At 36.2% G+C, this 18,383-nt stretch overlaps 1 protein-coding gene across 1 annotated transcript in view; it reads right to left on the reverse strand.

Moving 5' to 3' along the window:
• Positions 1 to 2,143: 2,143 nt before the first annotated feature.
• The window catches only part of FIG4 (FIG4 phosphoinositide 5-phosphatase), a 63,028-nt gene continuing 46,788 nt past the window's right edge, over positions 2,144 to 18,383 (reverse strand). The window contains exon 23 of the mRNA XM_009289203.2: positions 2,144 to 4,128. Within this exon, the coding sequence (XP_009287478.1) occupies positions 3,951 to 4,128 (178 nt within the window). The 3' untranslated portion in view covers positions 2,144 to 3,950. The remainder of the gene's footprint in view (positions 4,129 to 18,383) is intronic.

Here is an 18,383-nt window from a genome sequence, read left to right on the forward strand (position 1 = left end):
TCAGTACTCTTTTACTTGACTCTAGTAGACAGATTAGCAGCTGTAACCGTTTTCTTTGTAGCATATAGATTTAGGAACTCCAGTAGGGAACTGCTGATAATCAATATTTGCAAGGGTTGCAATTTCAATGTATGATTTTTTTTCATTAATATTTTGTAACATATTGCACTAGTTCCATATTACTTTTAAATCACCACCAAAAGTGACAACTTTAATTAGATTTTTCTAAATATATAGAAGACCGAGGGAGGCATTTGGGAGCCAAGCACATTATAGCTTTTCCATATCAGGCTCCAGGTGATCAATCTGATTCAATCTATGCCAGCAACTGGAACAGTACTTTATACATAACTCAACACTCTTGCAACTATTGAAGTATGGCATATGCACCGTTTTATCCTCAGTGAACTGTACTTGTATGTGTAATTATTCAGGGAGTACAGATAGGGTGAAACTCCTATGGAGAATGAAGTGATCTCCCAAGTGAAGCTGGCATTTCCTCTTACTGTAAAACATGACTATTTGACAGGTCACATGCTTTGGAGTTTATGCGAGTGAAGGCTGGCCTGAGCCTGTGAAAGCCAGCAGAACCTTCCTGGGATCCTGTGCAAAAAATCTCAAAAACTCAACACCAAAAGAAAGAGCTACCACAAATGTCATCCCAGAACTACGTACAGCTCTTTCACTTTCTCCCCTCTGGTAGCTGCAGCTGTGTGCACATTAAAAGGATCCTATTTCAGGGTCACATCTGAGTCTCTGGAAAGGAATGAGAGTGAGAGAACGAAAAGTCAGTGGGCTTTGCAAGCGGAAGAAAAGCTTACAAGGAGGGGAAACTACCAATGAAAGCGTTGGGGAATAACTGCTCCTAAGGGCACAAGTATCAATCTGAAGAGGGTCATAGAACAGAGCTTAAGCTGTTGGATTGGCATCAAAGAACCACTGGCTCAGAAATTACGGAGCCCTAATCCGATGTCCGTGCCTCCTGAATCCACAAGAAAAGAACCCAAAGTCATTATTCTCCAGGTGTACATTTTAGTACAAACAAACACACTGAAACAAACGAAATATATTTTAGAGGAAAACCAACACATTTCTTATTATATTTCAATGTAACCTTCAAACACACTGAAACAAACGAAATCTATTTTAGAGGAAAACCAACACATTTCTTATAAATATTTTATCTGTCCATATAGTTTAATGTTAAAGATGATCATTAGCACTTAAGAGTCAAAAAGAGCACCATGTCAGTCTTCAGAGCCAACACAGCCCATTCTTTTTGTGTTTATACTTACCTTACACACTTTTTCCTCAGCTTCTGAAAGGGAAATACATGCATCTATTCAGAACTTCCAAGACGGTTGAGAACTGAACCTTATTATCACAAGAACAGAATAAAGTAGGTAGATGCAGAGGCAGCATCTCTAGAGTCCTTTGTACAACTGAACTTGTTACATGGGTGATGAGCGTATTTTCTTTTTAAATTAACCATTTACACACATTAGGCAGCAGATCTATTCAGACTGTTGAACGTTTATCATTCAGGCAGTTAAGCTGGGAGTCTTGGTTTGTGCGTTGTTTTATTTTTTTAAACAAACCTAGTAAACAGTTGACTTAGCACCCTGAAGTATTCTTAGCAGCTGCTAAGAGTACACTGATGGTAGATCATACAAGCTATCACCTGAATATTAATACCCAAGCATATGAAGTAATGCACATGGCTTAAACCCCTATAAGCAGCTAGGAGAAACAAGCAGCAGTTATACATATTAAAAGATTCAAGGGGACCCCACGACAGGACTGTCATGGCACACGTTTAGAGAGACACTGAAAAGCCTGGCATTATATTACAGAAAATGGACTGAGATGTCATTCATCTCTCAAAACTTGGTAAAAACAAAAGCCTTTAATCTTCTTTTCCTGAGGAGTGTTTGAATTGCTGAAGCGTGAACATATTTTCTCTTAGAGCTGTAAAATTATTACAGTTCTCATATTTTGCAATAACATTAGATGTTGAAAAAGAAAGCATCATCTTTTGCCTTATCTGTTGTTAAGTGGTACACTTTCAAGAGTGACTTTTATGAATTACCTGTATCTACAAACAACAAAAGTATAAGGATTGTGATAATCTAGAAAACATTCTTTGAAATAGTTTAAGTGCAGCAAGAAAAGCATGCATTTGCCTCATTAGGGTAAGGACTCCAGCTCTACATTTTTCCAAAGCAAGCATTTATTCCTTCAAAGTGTTTTTCATATTGGACAAAAGAATTCAGCACAGTTTTTTTCCCAGAGAAAAGAAAACATTGACAGTTGCAATGAAGTATTATCTAAAGCAACATTTCATTCTCGCATCTCCTAAAATACATTAATTTCTCTCAAAACAGTATTAATCAATTAACAAAAGGGAATGGACACCAAATTTTTTTGGTAGCTTGAGGTACCATGTTCTCTCACTGACTGCATACAAGTCACTCCCTGAAACACACAGACTTCCATCACAAGAAACTTCTATCTTTTCCCTTCATCCACTGCATCTTTTCTTTCATTGAATTACTGACGGAAGTGCAACTTACTGCATAAGATAGGCACACATATTCAGAATATGTTTGCAGCATGCAGCCAAGAATCTGGGGTAGCCGCCTGCAAGCAATTGACTATGAATGCAAACATGTTTTCTACATAGTACATGTAGTTGGCTGACATCCCTAAAACAGTTACTCAGTTATTCCAGAAAATCCTGAAATATGGTCTGTACAAGCTTGTGGAATAACATGATTTGTCAAGGATTCTGCTGGCACTGTCGGTATTCTTCAAGGCAAAGGGCTAGAAAGCAGTGTTGGGAATTTTAGCTTGTAATTGCAAATAATAGGGTTTCCCCCTCTTTTTTTTTTTAAATTTGAGAAATCTTTTAATCACAAGCCCAAATTAAACAACCTATTTCAGTTACCTGCTGCCTCTCCACTTCTTACCTAGCACCAGGCATGATGTTCAGTCTTGCCTAACCCAACTACTGCTTCCTCTTGCGTGACCACCCCAGCTGATCCAGTCTCTATACCTCACTTACTGATACTGGTTTCTTGGGAGGCTGTAGGCTTGAACCTGAAAGCATCTCGCAGGAGCACAAATACAGGGATGGAAAGAGTATGCTGCAAAAAGGATAACGCCTGTCATACAGAAAAACAACAGGATGGTTTTGCGCCCTCTAAGAGTCCGAACCCAGTAAAGTGGAGAGCATTCCTTCATTTGCAGATGCAGTCAGTAAGTGGTTCACCTCAGATTCCTACTAGAAGCCCATGATAATTAGTCACAAGCCATTTTCACCCTGCATGTGGCACAGATTCTGTAGCTATTAGCACCAGGGAGATGAGTTTTGACACAAATTAGGGTTACAAAGTTTGTTAGTCTAGATGCAAATTTTGATTTTGAAATAAGCCACATATTTTTCACTTTTGCTTAAGAAAGCAGTAAATTACAAGCAGTCATTTTAGCACTCAGTTTGCTAAAAATCAAGAAATATCAGAAAACATTCTGTTGTAAAAAAAGATTGTTTGCTGTCATGGAACAGAGGAAGAAAACGATTATCTTCTGATTCTTATGTACAAATCACTTCAAATTTACTAGCAAACATAACAATGTAAGAAACAAATATAAAACCTAAAGATGCAGTATTTTCTTTGCCATAAATTGCTACATACTCTTCAGTGACTGTAGGTGCTCTGACTACTCACTTAGTCTCTCAAGATACACTTTCTCTTTCAGCTGAAGAGCAGATATCAAATCACTTTTTTCCTGTAAAGCACAATTCTGTAAATGTATAATAGTAAAGCATAATAAATAGAAATGTTAGATAATAAATTTATTGCTGCAAAATACCAAACTAGGTTTTCTTTCTAAAATTATTTTTATGACCTATCAGTACAGTAGACTTGGCAGGAGAATCCAACCTGTATTTACAAGTATCTGTTTCGAATGTACTCTCTGTACATAAGGAAGTCATCTTTTCCCAGTGGCTGCATGTTTCCTCTTCCAGCCTGAATGTGCGCATGAAAAATCTCTATTGATTTCCTATCAGCTCTTGGAGGCTGGACTTCGTAAATATTGTCTTGAGAAAAGGAGGAGATGGGTATTCTGGAAAAAACCAAACACGCAGAATATTTGGAACTTTAGGTAAAAATTTTCCAGAGAGAGAAGAGTATTTCTTTTCCCTGAAATATATATGAGAGTTAATGAAAGGGCAGCTTCCCACTAGATAATTCATTTACCTAGATTTTTATCACTACTGCAGACCTGATAAGACCCAGCTTTCCAAGTAGGGTAATTAGGTAAGTTGTCACTAATCCCATTACAGAATACTTTCTCACTTCCCTCCACTCTGTCCTCATTTCTCCATCCTTCCTCGGATCTGCTACGGTCAGTAAGTACCCAAGTGAAAAAACAGATCTGTGCCATGCACTATAGCAGATAACAGGAAAACTTTATTGAGCTATCCACTTAGTAGCAATTATAACAAACAAGTGATTATACTCTGAACCAACATATAGAAAGGATTTATCAGATAAGAAATTTCCATCCAATTATCAGGAAACAGACAACTGACCAGCAACAGTACTCTGTACGCTGGGAGAGCTAATATTTTATGAAAATATTTTTTAAATAGCTTTGTACCATAAATGCTATCTTTGAATCCTAATATTTAAACCTACTCATCTTACACAAGAAAAACGTGTAGTTTGAAAGTTTACAAGAACCTGAGTATGTTAGACCTTTTCTAAGCACTGTTGTAAATCAGACTCACTCGTAAGGTAGAAGCTGGTCTTTTAACTGCAACTCTTGAAAACTGCATAGCCAACAGGTCAAGTAAAGCAATTGTTTCCCTCTGTTGAGGGCTTGAGCCACCACATTTGGAGAACTGTGCCCATTCTTGGGCTCTCCAGTACAAGACAGACAATGAAATACTTGGATGAATCCAGCAAAGGTCACCAAGATGATTAGAGAGCTGGAGCACATGGCATACGAAGAGAGGCTGCAAGCACTGGGTTTGTTCAGCCCAGAGAAGAGAAGCTAGGGGGGACCTTATTGCTGTCGGCAACTACCTAATGGGAGGGTATAGATAGTGTAAAGCCAGACACTTCTTGGAGCGCGTGATTAAAAGACAAATCTCAAAAAGGGAATACAAATTGCAACATGGGACATTCTGATTAGATACAAGGGAACTTTTTCCACTGTGAGGGTGGTTGAACACTGGAACAGGTTGCTCAGAGAGGCTGTGGAACCTCTCTCCTTAAGGATAATCAAAATGCAAGGGTACGTGGCCCTGAGCAACCTCATCTAATTTGGTCCTCCTCTGAGCAGGGAACTGGATCAGATGACCTCCAGGGTCCTTTCCAATTTATAATATTCTACAGTTCAAAGCCAAACACTTCAGTAGTAATGTGTTCTCCACAATCAACTGCAAGGTAGCGACAAAACTACTTATACTCAATACATAATAAATTAATAAAGACTAAAAGTATTGTGTAGTAAATCAATTCCATTTTAAAGCACTAGCTATTGTGAAAGCTGTATTTATAAATACACTATGTACATTTCCCAGCAATATTTTAGTAATTTATTTATAAAATACTCCCAGAGTTGAACAGTATAGATGTTTAACCTGTGTGATAGCAGATCAGTTTGGATTCCACAACAGAACATTCAATAACTAACACATTGCCATCTGAAGGTAACCTATGCATTAACTTCTCCTTCTGTCAATACTGTTTGAGATTTAGAGGAAATCAAAGTTTGAAATGAACTCCAAGGAAAAATGATCTGACAGGACTATGATTATCTAGAACAGTGGATGCAATACACCTATAAATGCTAAACAGGAGAAATAAATTATTTCTCAGTTATGAAAACAATTACATACATGTTTTAAAGAATTCTCTAAAGCAACAGTTTCATACATTTTTAGCTCATGTTTCAGCTGGAAAAGCTAATTTACTTTCTAGCTAGCAGCTACCGCTGCTTTATAAATACTCTGTATAAACAAAGCTGCCCAAGTATTCTGTACAACACACAGATTTCAATTCTAGAGACTCACTTTCCTACCACCACACACACCGAACACTTCTCTAAATCAGATCTTTCCTTCTAGGTTGAACCAAAATTTCACGGGGCCAATTAGCCTGTCTCATGGAGTAGCTAGCAGCAATTTTTGATGACAGATTATTAAAACAGAACAGGTACTTAACAATGCCTTCTCCAGTATATCCTCCTGTATTTGAGCAACCAGGATTTAGGAACTACACCTCAGGCAAAATTTGAAACTAGACTACTGTTTCATGAAAAGTCAGTTCCATAGGTTTTCACTGTTTTTTCTAGTATCTGACGCTTACAGAATCCTGTGGGAATAAGTTCCATTATTTGTGTCTGATGCGGCATTCCTTTCATTTGTTATCATGGGCCTTGGTTGCTCATAATTCTTACATTGGGAGAAATGGTGAACAGTCATTCTCTGTTTGCCTCCTCCACATCACTATGTGTATTTCAACCAAGTGTATTTCATCTTTCCTCATACTCTACTTATTTCCTGCTCGACCTTGTCACCTTGCCATTTATGCAGAGTTCCAAGGTCTTCTCCGTCCTCTGATAATGCAGCGAGGACCAAAACTGTGTGTAATACCTGAGGTTTTTTTAACTAGCTTTTCATTTGTCATCTACTATTTTAGCTACTGAAGACAAATTTTCTAAATACTTTACATAATAGCATATCAGAACAGTAGCCAGTGCCAGTAGCTGAAAAACAGTCAGAATGCTACTGTTAAATATTGAATGAGCATATGCACATTTCAGACTTAAAACTTCTCAGGTAAGAAATTACAGCAGCAACTTACTGTCAAAGCTTACTATTTCCAAAAGCGAACATTGACCAGCCCAAGTGCAATGAAGGTTCATAGATATTAGCATTGTTGCCATATTCCACAGAAGCCACAGTCATGACTCACTATCTGGGTGCTCTTCAAGAGACAAGAAGTTATTTTTTCTATAAATGAAATGCAGTAATAATCTTCTAGTTGCATTATGAGCGTAAACTAATGTTTGACCTCTATTAAAACGGCCAAAAAACTTGCTCCCTTATTTTGTAGCATTTTATTTTATTAAAATGTCAGATTTTGGATGTTTCATCATATGATGGTTTGTTAGTCTTATAAAATGACTGCAATGTGTTATGTAATATAGTATGCCTAATATTCCACTACAACTGGAATATGGGATATAAAATAAAAAGGTTTCCACATTAAAGTAATATTTTTCAATTTCTTATTTCAATTTGTATTTTTCCATTTTACATAGCAACAAATTCAGTTGGTTATACTTTGACTGCAATGATAGAATTACTTATACAGGTATACTATTGAATTTGAGACGATAAAATCACTGGTCACCCACAGAGTTTGGCTGCATACTTAAAACCAAGTTACATTTTACCAGGATGTAAACAGAATTTGCTAGGTTATGTCATAGAAACATTTGGCCATTCTAGAATTAGAGAAAAAAAGTAAAGCTAAAGAGTTTGCAAGAAGTGAAGCATTACTGCATAGAATATTTTAATTTTATTTTAGATTGTATTACAGTTCCTGTTTAGACTTCTTAGTCTTAGAATCCTGTGGCACTACAGTGGAATGTAAACAAATACTAAAAATGTAAGCAAGTTACCTGCCTGCATGATTAGGATAAAATTTCCAAAATGCCTACCATTTTTATGCTTTTCTTAAACAATACAAAACTCTTATTTCAAAAGAGCTGAAACTCTTCTGAAGAGTCCAATATCTGCTATTATGCTCTCACCAAATCAGTGTTTTATTTTAGCTTTTGTTGGTAAACTGTATGAATAATACTATGGAAATTCTATCATACTTAACCTTTTCTTTCTATTTTTTTCCCAATAGAGCAATAGTTTCTTCTCATCATCACTATCATATTCTTCTAGTTTACTATAAAACATTAAGGTGGGTGTTTTCAGAACTCGTACCAAACATTAGTCTATCTAAATTTACATCTAGATGCTTTAAAAGTAGCTTGCTTTTCAAAGCACCCACAGCTTCTGCATGTACTCATTTATTTAGTTTAAAGCGTTCATGCTGAGACTCTAGCAATGGTATTTGACACTAGGACACTGTACTAACTTACCAATGTCACTAACACCAAAAGATGTCACTTACTCAAATGTAGCTGGCCTGTCTAGTCCACTAGCAAGTGAACAATTAAGTAAAAAAACAAAACAAAGCCATAACACTAATTTGATGCCTTCTCTATTTATTGATTTGTTTCTAAAGATGTGACATTTCTGAAGCACTAATGAGTCAAAAGTAATTTCCTTAGGCACAATGGAAACTGGACAGCAAAATGTATTTCATTTTGAGCATTTAGTAACTAAATCTCAATTTTCCACCTACTTGCTTCAACATGATAAAAATATATTGAAAGAACCACATGTTCATGCATGCCAATTTTGATTAATAACCCTGTATTAAGCTGTAACTATTTGTAGAGTGCTTGTATTATCCAGTCACTTAATTAAAGTCATTTCTCTAACACTATTAATGTAAAAATCTAATCTACTTAGTAAGTTTAATATCTTACAATAGAGTCATGAAGGAGAGCACATTATTTATGACTTGACTATCAGATCTCCCTAGAGACCTGTAGCTCTATGGCCTCCCAATGAAAATTACATAGATAGGAACATAAACACTATGTCATGAAGAACAGCACCCTTGACATGCAAAGTACAGTTATTTTCATCCCACTTGTGAACAGGCTTCATGGTGTTATGGTTTCACCAAGAGTAGCATTCTCTCTACAGTAAAAGAAGATACAGCTAAAATGTTAGTTAGAACAAAGATGTTCCATACTTTGAAGGAAAGTGCATGGTGATGTGCCTAGCTCTCAGAAATATAGCAGTCACCAGAAAGCCACCACATTTGTTTCAACGTTGATTAGTTCTCCTCAAGTCTCTACTACAAAGTATATCTAAAGGAGGAGACAAAATACACTCTGTTGCCTTGTTTGAGTCCTAAGCAAATATATCTGACCTACAAAACTCTGGCAAATCCGGAGTTTTTGTTTGGGTTGTCGTCCCCCCCATAAATGGTATCCCTTTAAATTGCTTGCTCTGCTCTTGAAAGAGCCTTCAACAGAATTTTCCTTCCTTAGACACCAACACCTCCATACAACAAAGTTTCAGCCACATTCTTTGTGAGTGGAGAGGACTGAAAAACAGGATACTGTCTCTGTCCAAGAATACTGCAACTTGTGTCTTACAGAACCGACCAGCAGCAAAACCTGGACTGCATCCAGGTCCCACAACAATCACCTGAAACTCCAACAGCATGTACAGTTTCAAAGGTTAGAGAAAGAGGCGGCTCTCTTTACACGGGTATACATCTAAATGAGCGTTTTACAATCCAAATTAGAAGCAGCTTCTCTACAGTGCAGACAGAAGGAATGCGAGAGAAGGTCAGAACATCTGATACAGAAAGATGATCTCTGAGGACAGATAAATCTTTTAAGTAGGGATGATTTATGCTGACCACAAACTAATTCAAAATTTAAAGACTGAACACACAAAGGAACCTATGGGTAGTACAGGACAAAACAAAACAAGTATGAAAAGAACTCACACAAGAAAAAAAGAAAAAAAAGAGGAATATTGTGTACCTTTTTAGAAAGGAAAAGCTTAGACTTACTTTTTCAAATAGGATTACTTGAGGAAGACAGTTCTCTTAATGGATGAACAGAAATTTACCACTACACAGAGAAAATAGAGGGACAGGCTGAAGAAGGGTCCTGAGAATTTTCATTAAAAAGTCTAAAAGTAGATGAGCTAAGGTGGTATATAGTTTAGTACTTTCTGGGTTTTGCTAGAGACTGTTAATACTACAAAATCCCAAATTCAACAAAACCATAACATGCAATGTAGAAATAAGTATATTTACTGTCATATTTCACAGGAATTGGCTATGGTCACGTTTTTAGAGGATATGATTTCAGAGCTGCTGACATTAGGATCAAAATGAGACTTCATAGGCAAAAATAAGAAACACCAGCCCACTAACGCAAAATAAAATTAAAAAAACAAGCTTCAAGCCACAGAACTTCCGAACCATTTTAACAGTGATCACTGTAGTAAAAGATATAGTAGTTCTTTATTTAAAATTTGGAAAAAGGCAAATTTAATAACAGAATGTATTTTGACACATTAAAAAAAAGAATCTAAAACCAGTTATAAAACTCAAAATGTTTTTTTCTAGTCTTGTGAGACTACTGCATTATCTTTTTAATACATGACATACAGAAATGCTAAACCAGGTGGACAGCAGATACAGACAAACTAAATTTTTTATGTGTGTTGCAGTGACAAGGTCCCTGTCAAGTCAGAATTGTACTGAACTATTGTTTTATAGCTCAAAGTATTTTTTCAGGTTAAAAAAAAGCCCTTGGGTTTTGAAAAATGATGGCTAAATTTCATCACAATTCACGTATCATTCTGAAGGTATGCATGCCACTGTTGCAGGCTTTTTTTTACATCAACGGATCGTATGAGATTTTACATGTAGGTTTTTATTCAGGATTCAGTGTAAAATAGGGAGGAAATATGGAGGACCCAGAGATCAAGTGTGAACATTCAGATATTAAAAACATTTTTGTTTTTTTTTTTTTAATTTGAAACAGACATCAATAAATGAAAATTATGACCTAAATCAGTATGAGGTAGATGAATGCTAACAGTTTTATTGTTAAAATAATATTGAGCATCTCAATTGACAAGTCTACCAAAAATGCTAGGCACATGAGCTTTTTCATCTGAAAAGCTCGGAGCTCAGTATTGACAGAACAGATGAATGGGAAAAAGATAACTCTTCCTACATACATGGGGATCTGAATCACAAGGAGTTCAAACCATTTTCCCAAGATCCCTGGAAAAAGCTCATGCTCTGCTCCCCGATCTGTCAAAAGGGTGCTATGCAAGATGACTGAGCCAATCTAACAAATTGCCACCAGCCACATAAAGTTCTGCTGCATTTGACCCTGTGGCTCTGTCTCTTCTGTGCTGGCCCTGGTGATAACTGGGACCTTCACTGGTCTAAATAGTCTCATTAATCTACCAGGAAACTACTTGCTTTTTCTGCTGAATTAGTTTGCTGCAGACTGATGAGCTGAACTGATTTATGGAGCACTGTAACAAGTATACTGCAAGCGTGCACAAGTAACTGAGAAAGTATGTGATAAGGAAGGAAGGAAAGAGCAGGACCTCCCCCTTTTGGTGGCAATGAGCCGTTAGAATTGGCTCAGCTATTTTGTTAACTTCTCCCATCAAATCCAGCCATACTGACTTAAGCCATAATACCAAACCATTTCACCTGTCAAACTTCAGTAGAGCATTTGATAAACCATCACAACGTGGACTTACTTATTTTCTTCAGTCCCCAGCCAGCTCTTTTCTGGAGGGTCCTACAACTCCGATCATACTATTGCTTTTCCCCAGACCCTTCCCAGTAGTATTCTTTTTGAGATGTGTGACTAAAAACGAACAGAGCATTCAAGCCCAAAATGACAAAATGATTCGTTTTATGTGGTGTTGATTCCTGATACTCTTTTGTCTTTTCCAGGCCAACATGAAGTACCAAGTACTTTCAGGGAAAGTGCCCACAATGACTTTAAAACCACTTCCCCAGAATATAAAATGAAGATACTCTCAGTAGCAGTCAGCTTAGTCAAGCCATTTTGCAAGAGACGAGCACATAGACAGTGCTAAAGCCATTCAGAATCCCAGTGAAGGGCAATCTTTCATCTTCAGATAGAAGACAAAATCCAGGTAATTTATAAACAGCCTGACCAGTAAGCTTCAAGAGAATTCTCACAGGCAATAAATGCTGGAGAATCACAGAAGTGCTTTGTTTAAAATACTGAGAGTCAAAAAGAGGAAAGATTCAAATTAGGCAAGGAAAACTAATCCTTAAAGCTATTTTTAGAATACCAGAACAGTGGATATATGCGAGTCAAAAGAACAAGAGAAACTAAAGTTGTTGTAACACATCTATGTTGGATCAGTTAACCCAAAGTGGTTAGTTATCCTCATCTCTGCTTTGAATCAAGACCTAATAGTGAGCTACGTACTTTTATTTTGTTTAGAGGTATACAGAGGTTTAGATCATATATGCTTCTTAATATACAGCTGTTAAAGAATATGAGATCCAGTACAGGACATTTCAAAGTAAAATGAATCCAAATAATCACCAAACAGGAAAGAATTTCATCCATCACAGAGGCAAAGAGTTTTTAGCGAAGGAGGGAAGTAAGGTAGATGACTCCCAATTTAACACAGATATTTACATCTCCAAGGAGCTGAAGCAGTGCTTGTTTTAGTTAAGAGGCATAGCTATCCTGTTTCCAAGAAAAGGAAGAAATAAAATGAGTTGTAGGTAAAAACACAGCATCTATTCAGACCCTTCTGGGAGATTTCAAAGGGGAGACTAAGGATAAAAAACTTCGCTGAAGACTAGATGTTGCTCTGACAAAGGGTTGTCTAGCAAGAAGGTGCTCTAGTGAAATGCAGAATATGTGGGGTTTTTTTAGAAAAAAGGAAACCTTGACTGCCACCTTATCAGGAGAAGACAGCAACTAGGTAAGAGACCTTTGTGATTTAACCTTAGTGTAAACAGATGACCGAATATAAACAATTTCTTCACCTATATTTTCTATGAATATTCACAACAATTCCCTATTTTGTGAATAAACGCTTTCATTGAGGTTTATCTATCTTTCTGATGTGAAGCAACATATTGGGGCGCATATTTGAAGCAGAGAGCATGCAAAAAAGCACTGTACTGTGAAACTATCAACACGCTTGAGAATCCAAGATAACTTGTAATTTCCAAAGTCACTTGTTGACTAATTATGAACCCCTTTTGATTCACTGTTTCCACAGCAGTGTCAAGAAACTATTTAGCTATTTTGCATGGGTTTAATGTAAAAAATAAATATACTTAACAGTCTAAACATCCTTTATTCATTTACTTCTGCCTTTCAACATAAGGAACCCCCCAACAACTCCTAGGATGTGCATACACAGAAAGATGACAAGTTTAATACCAACCTTTTCTTTAGTACAGTTATAAAGCAGTGATAATGACATGTTTACAAATATAAAGCCATTTTTTATCTAATCCTCCAAGAAATAGACCTTATACTAACAAAGTCATATGGAAGTACTGAATGAACAAGAGAATTGCTCAAAACTGAGGTAACAGCTTTCAAAAGTACTAGGGTTGTAAGACGCTTCATTAAAATTAGGAAATGCACTGCTCTATTTTTACTATATTTTAAAGTGGTATTATAGATTAAAAATACTCCAGTAGACCACTGAATTAACAAAAATGGAAAATACAGAGTGCTCCACTGTTCACTGAAATTTGCTTCATTACTTTTATCTTGGTGAGAAAATAATGTATGTAATGCGCATATACACAGAAACAAACAGTAAAAAAGCCCATATGCTTCTTGTACATAGTTAGCTGCTAACTTGTAGATAGTTAGTTGCTACTCAATTTGAGTCATGTTTGATCAATACTTGGATGACAAGCAGAATCTAGGTAGTCTTGATTTAAAAAAAAAAAAAAAAAAAGATTAAACATTTAAAATAAAGGGCTTGAGAATCCAAGATAACTTGTAATTTCCAAAGTCACTTGTTGACTAATTATGAACCCCTTTTGATTCACTGTTTCCACAGCAGTGTCAAGAAACTATTTAGCTATTTTGCATGGGTTTAATGTAAAAAATAAATATACTTAACAGTCTAAACATCCTTTATTCATTTACTTCTGCCTTTCAACATAAGGAACCCCCCAACAACTCCTAGGATGTGCATACACAGAAAGATGACAAGTTTAATACCAACCTTTTCTTTAGTACAGTTAAAAAGCAGTGATAATGCCATGTTTACAAATATAAAGCCATTTTTTATCTAATCCTCCAAGAAATAGACCTTATACTAACAAAGTCATATGGAAGTACTGAATGAACAAGAGAATTGCTCAAAACTGAGGTAACAGCTTTCAAAAGTACTAGGGTTGTAAGACGCTTCATTAAAATTAGGAAATGCACTGCTCTATTTTTACTATATTTTAAAGTGGTATTATAGATTAAAAATACTCCAGTAGACCACTGAATTAACAAAAATGGAAAATACAGAGTGCTCCACTGTTCACTGAAATTTGCTTCATTACTTTTATCTTGGTGAGAAAATAATGTATGTAATGCGCATATACACAGAAACAAACAGTAAAAAAGCCCATATGCTTCTTGTACATAGTTAGCTGCTAACTTGTAGATAGTTAGTTGCTACTCAATTTGAGTCATGTTTGATCAATACTTGGATGACAAGCAGAATCTAGGTAGTCTTGATTTAAAAAAAAAAAAAAAAAAAGATTACACATTTAACATCAAGGGAACTTTTGAAAACATGGACTATATCTCTGAAGACAGGGTATGTTTTTCAAATATTTAAGGAGAACATAGCCCTGGACCATGCTGCAGATATCACTCACTGAAGTGTTCTCCTGCTTGAGCATCATCAGTGCCCCACAAAACCTAACAGGAGAGCAGATACCTATGGATGAATTGAAGCTGGCACACCAGCATTGTTGCTATATTGCATAGGTCACAAAGGGGACAGGCACAGCACTCTTCTCCAGAAGTGCTGCAGTGAATCAAAACACTCAATTCCCTGTTCGGGCGGGAATCAAATTTCTCCTACTCCTAGATACAAGAAGTATATTTGGAAAGTGATTGAGAATACATTTTTGAATAGTATTGTTTATACCACGCCACAGTGAGTACTAGGGAACTAGGAACAGGTGCGCTGTGTCAGCCAACAGTGATTATACTACAGTACCCAAAGTCTCTCTTCACATACATGATAATAGATTGTGCTAAAAGTAGTCCAGCTCTGTTTAGCTCTAACTGAAATTCTACCCTTTTTTCCTTCATGGAATTTCTACGAACAAAAAGAGGAACTTCAATACCCTTCCACATTCTCCACTCCTCTTCAGTATTATTTCACTGCATCACTGTAGTCCCTGTTCAAGTATCCATTTTTTGCTTCTAATCTATACTTACAGTTTCTAAATTTAAGCCAGAAGCTTCTCTTCAGTATTTCTACAATGCATATTCGAGAGCATAAATAACACTGAAGTGACATTGTAAAAATAAGAAATATTTCTTTTTTTATTGGCTTTATGTATTTGATAAAAATGGCCACAAGGTTTAAGGTTATGAGATTTTTTTTTTTTTTTTTTAAGACTGAAACAGATGCAGTGAAAATGGGAATCATCCCTGTTTTCAATGCTGGCCAGCTGGAAGTGTTTATTTCACCTTGACCATGTTCTGGGTTTGCGCTTCTTTCATGCAGCACCGAGTCCGATATAATGCACAACTTGAACTGCTAATTGGAAGGTCTGACTCCTATGGAAAAACAGTCAGATACCTATTATCTTCTCTGAATGCTACATGCAATTTAAAATGCACCTAACATCAAATTAATATAAGTTACCATAATTTTTCAATTTCTTCAAGTGCTCCTTGAAAATCAAGGAAATATACAGTCCAACAAGTGCAAGATGTGCCTCAGCTGCTATTACTGAAAACCCTCTCTCTCTTGATCTAATCTTGAGTATAGTATGTTTATGCTATTTTTATCTCTAAAAAGTTAGTATTCTCCAAGGAAGTTCCTGATTCAGAGCAGCAATTCAAACTCAGTAAGAGAAAGCTTCCTTGTTTCAGAATTGAACAACATGCCTTTAAAGAATGACGACATTTATGACCCTTCTTGAAAGAACAATTTGTCACTATCCAAATAGTATTTGAACATTTTTTAAAAGTTGCAGAACACAAACTGAAGAAAATTTTTAAGCTGTATAAAGATATACTTTCAGAAAAAAAAAATTACCGACTGTAAGATACCCTGTTTCCTCTCAGATGTGCACAGCAGAGCATGTTTGGTAGAACTGGCAGAGAAAGTTGATCTACGTTACTTCAAGAGGATGAGTGACAGGAAGCACAGCTTTGTGTGCTCTATGATTTTTACACTTCCACTATTTGGAAATTATACTCAGAAAAGGAGAAAAATGAACATCTGACTACTCAAACCCCACCAGAATTATGTGTATAGACTCTCTTTAATGTGTTCATTTTACAGCAGCATAGCATGGGGAATAATTTACTCTACTTTAAGGGGGCAAGAAAGGAACGATTATCTCCTACACTGTCAAACATGCTGGGAGATTTTGCAATTACACAAAAAGAATTGCCTTTGTTCATAGCAAAAATATTCCTATTATTAGAAAATAATTTCTTAATAACCATTTCCCCTCAAAACATTCAGGGTTGTTCCTTCATTTTTAAAAACAGTTTTACAGTTTGCCAACCTAACTTACTATTTTAATACCCATCAGATATATTTTATTATAAAACTACAGGCACATTCACCTACAAAGTGTAAGCTTATTAATGATGAACCATGCACAGTAGCATCATCACTTTAAATGTATATAATACCAAATGACTAAGCACTGATACCAGGCAGTATTGTCTCATACACAATATTAAATCTGTTTCATGTGATCCTGCTCCCTCAGCCCCACTGAGACACCCTCAGTCTCTATCCCTTCTTGGGTAAATGCTATGTTCAAGGTTCCCTCACTTCATCAGCATAGAGGGAATGGACTAGAGCCAGTGCAGGAAACAAAGCTGAGGCTTGTGTAAATCAATGGACTGCAGTAAAGGTCTGCAGTTCTATGGAGTGGCCGTGCTGTTGGGTAAGAGATCATGTACCCCAGAGACAAAAGTAAATAAAAACTTGCCTTGGTGAAACTTTAAGCTGCCTACAGTGCAGGAAGATGTCAACTGGGAAGTTAGGAGTTGATCACCTAAATTTCAAGACCTGCTTCAATAATAGTATATTTGGATAATATCACGACCCTTTTTTATACTAGTACTAAGAAAAGATTCGAATGATCTGGCCTATCTCTAGAGGCCATTCTTGTACAGCAATAATCAATCCATAATCACAAACAGTTAAATTCCTTATTTCAGTATAAATTAAATATGTGCACCTATTGTAATTTTAATGTTAGAGTTATTTTTCATAGTAATGGAAAGTTACTCTATTAGCAACAGAATACACAGAAGTTATTCCATGTGGCAGATATCTCTGGAGAGCAATCCTCCTACCATCCCACCACAATTGGCTTTGTTGAATATGGCTCCCATACTAATCTTTTGGAATTAAAGTATTCAAGTGTTTCATTGACAAAAAGCACTCAGAGCTTGATCTTCCCTTACAACCTACCACCAACTACCTACCTGTTTGGAACAAGATGCAAAATGTATCTATTGTAACAAATGAACTGTTTAAAAAAAATTGTCTCAGCAGCTCAAAGTATCACTGACAAATGCATAGAACCAGTATGTAACAAAGAGCAGACAACCAAAAAAACCCCAAGGAGATACTTCTAGGGAAAATGTAGCAGACTAATTGTTAAAATAACATCTATGCAAGATTCAAGATCCTCTTTTCTTCAGTTAAAACACTGCATACTGATTAAAGCTAGTATAGATCCTCTGACTTCAGTGACACAGATGGGCATCGAGTGCACAAAACAAAGCAAGAATCAATTCTCACTTTACCCTACTCTCTCCAGCACCTGGCCACTCACCAGAAGAATAAAAATTTAAAAATATCCCATTTGACCTCTCAAGACTCCTCAAATGTCCACTAAAACAAATACAGGGCACTTGTAGCCTTCTCAGAACAAATAAATTCAGATAACTGCACACTAAAGACTGAGTTGCAAGTTTGAATGTTCTTTTAACGATGAATACGCAGGTCACCCAATCCCTTTCAAACTCTCTCTTTCAAAAGCAATCACAGCAAGAAGAAATTGACTTTTAAACTCAGTAGCTTCAGCACTTTGTGTTGTGATAACTCATGACTGCTAAGAATTCTGCATACAAAAATCGTGGCACTACAAAAACTAAAAAAACAAAAAAAAAAACCCAACCAAAACCAAAACAACAAAAAACCCACCACCCAAACAACAACTACAAAAAACAACAACCAATAAACCCCAACCAAAAAACAAACCACAAAAAAAAGCACCTTTTTTTTTTTTTTTTTTAAGTTACAAGGGAGAAGTAGGAACCTAATTCTTCATGCTATGCATTCAATCCCCTTATGCAGTAAAAGCAACAGAAGTATGACTCTCAAACAATTTAACATCAAATTTACCTGATGATTTTTCAGGTCTAATGACAAAAGCAAAAAGAAATAGGCTAAA

The sequence above is a fragment of the Aptenodytes forsteri genome, unplaced genomic scaffold (assembly GCF_000699145.1).
Source record: "Aptenodytes forsteri isolate BGI_AS27 unplaced genomic scaffold, ASM69914v1 Scaffold217, whole genome shotgun sequence".
NCBI classification, from domain to species: domain Eukaryota; kingdom Metazoa; phylum Chordata; class Aves; order Sphenisciformes; family Spheniscidae; genus Aptenodytes; species Aptenodytes forsteri.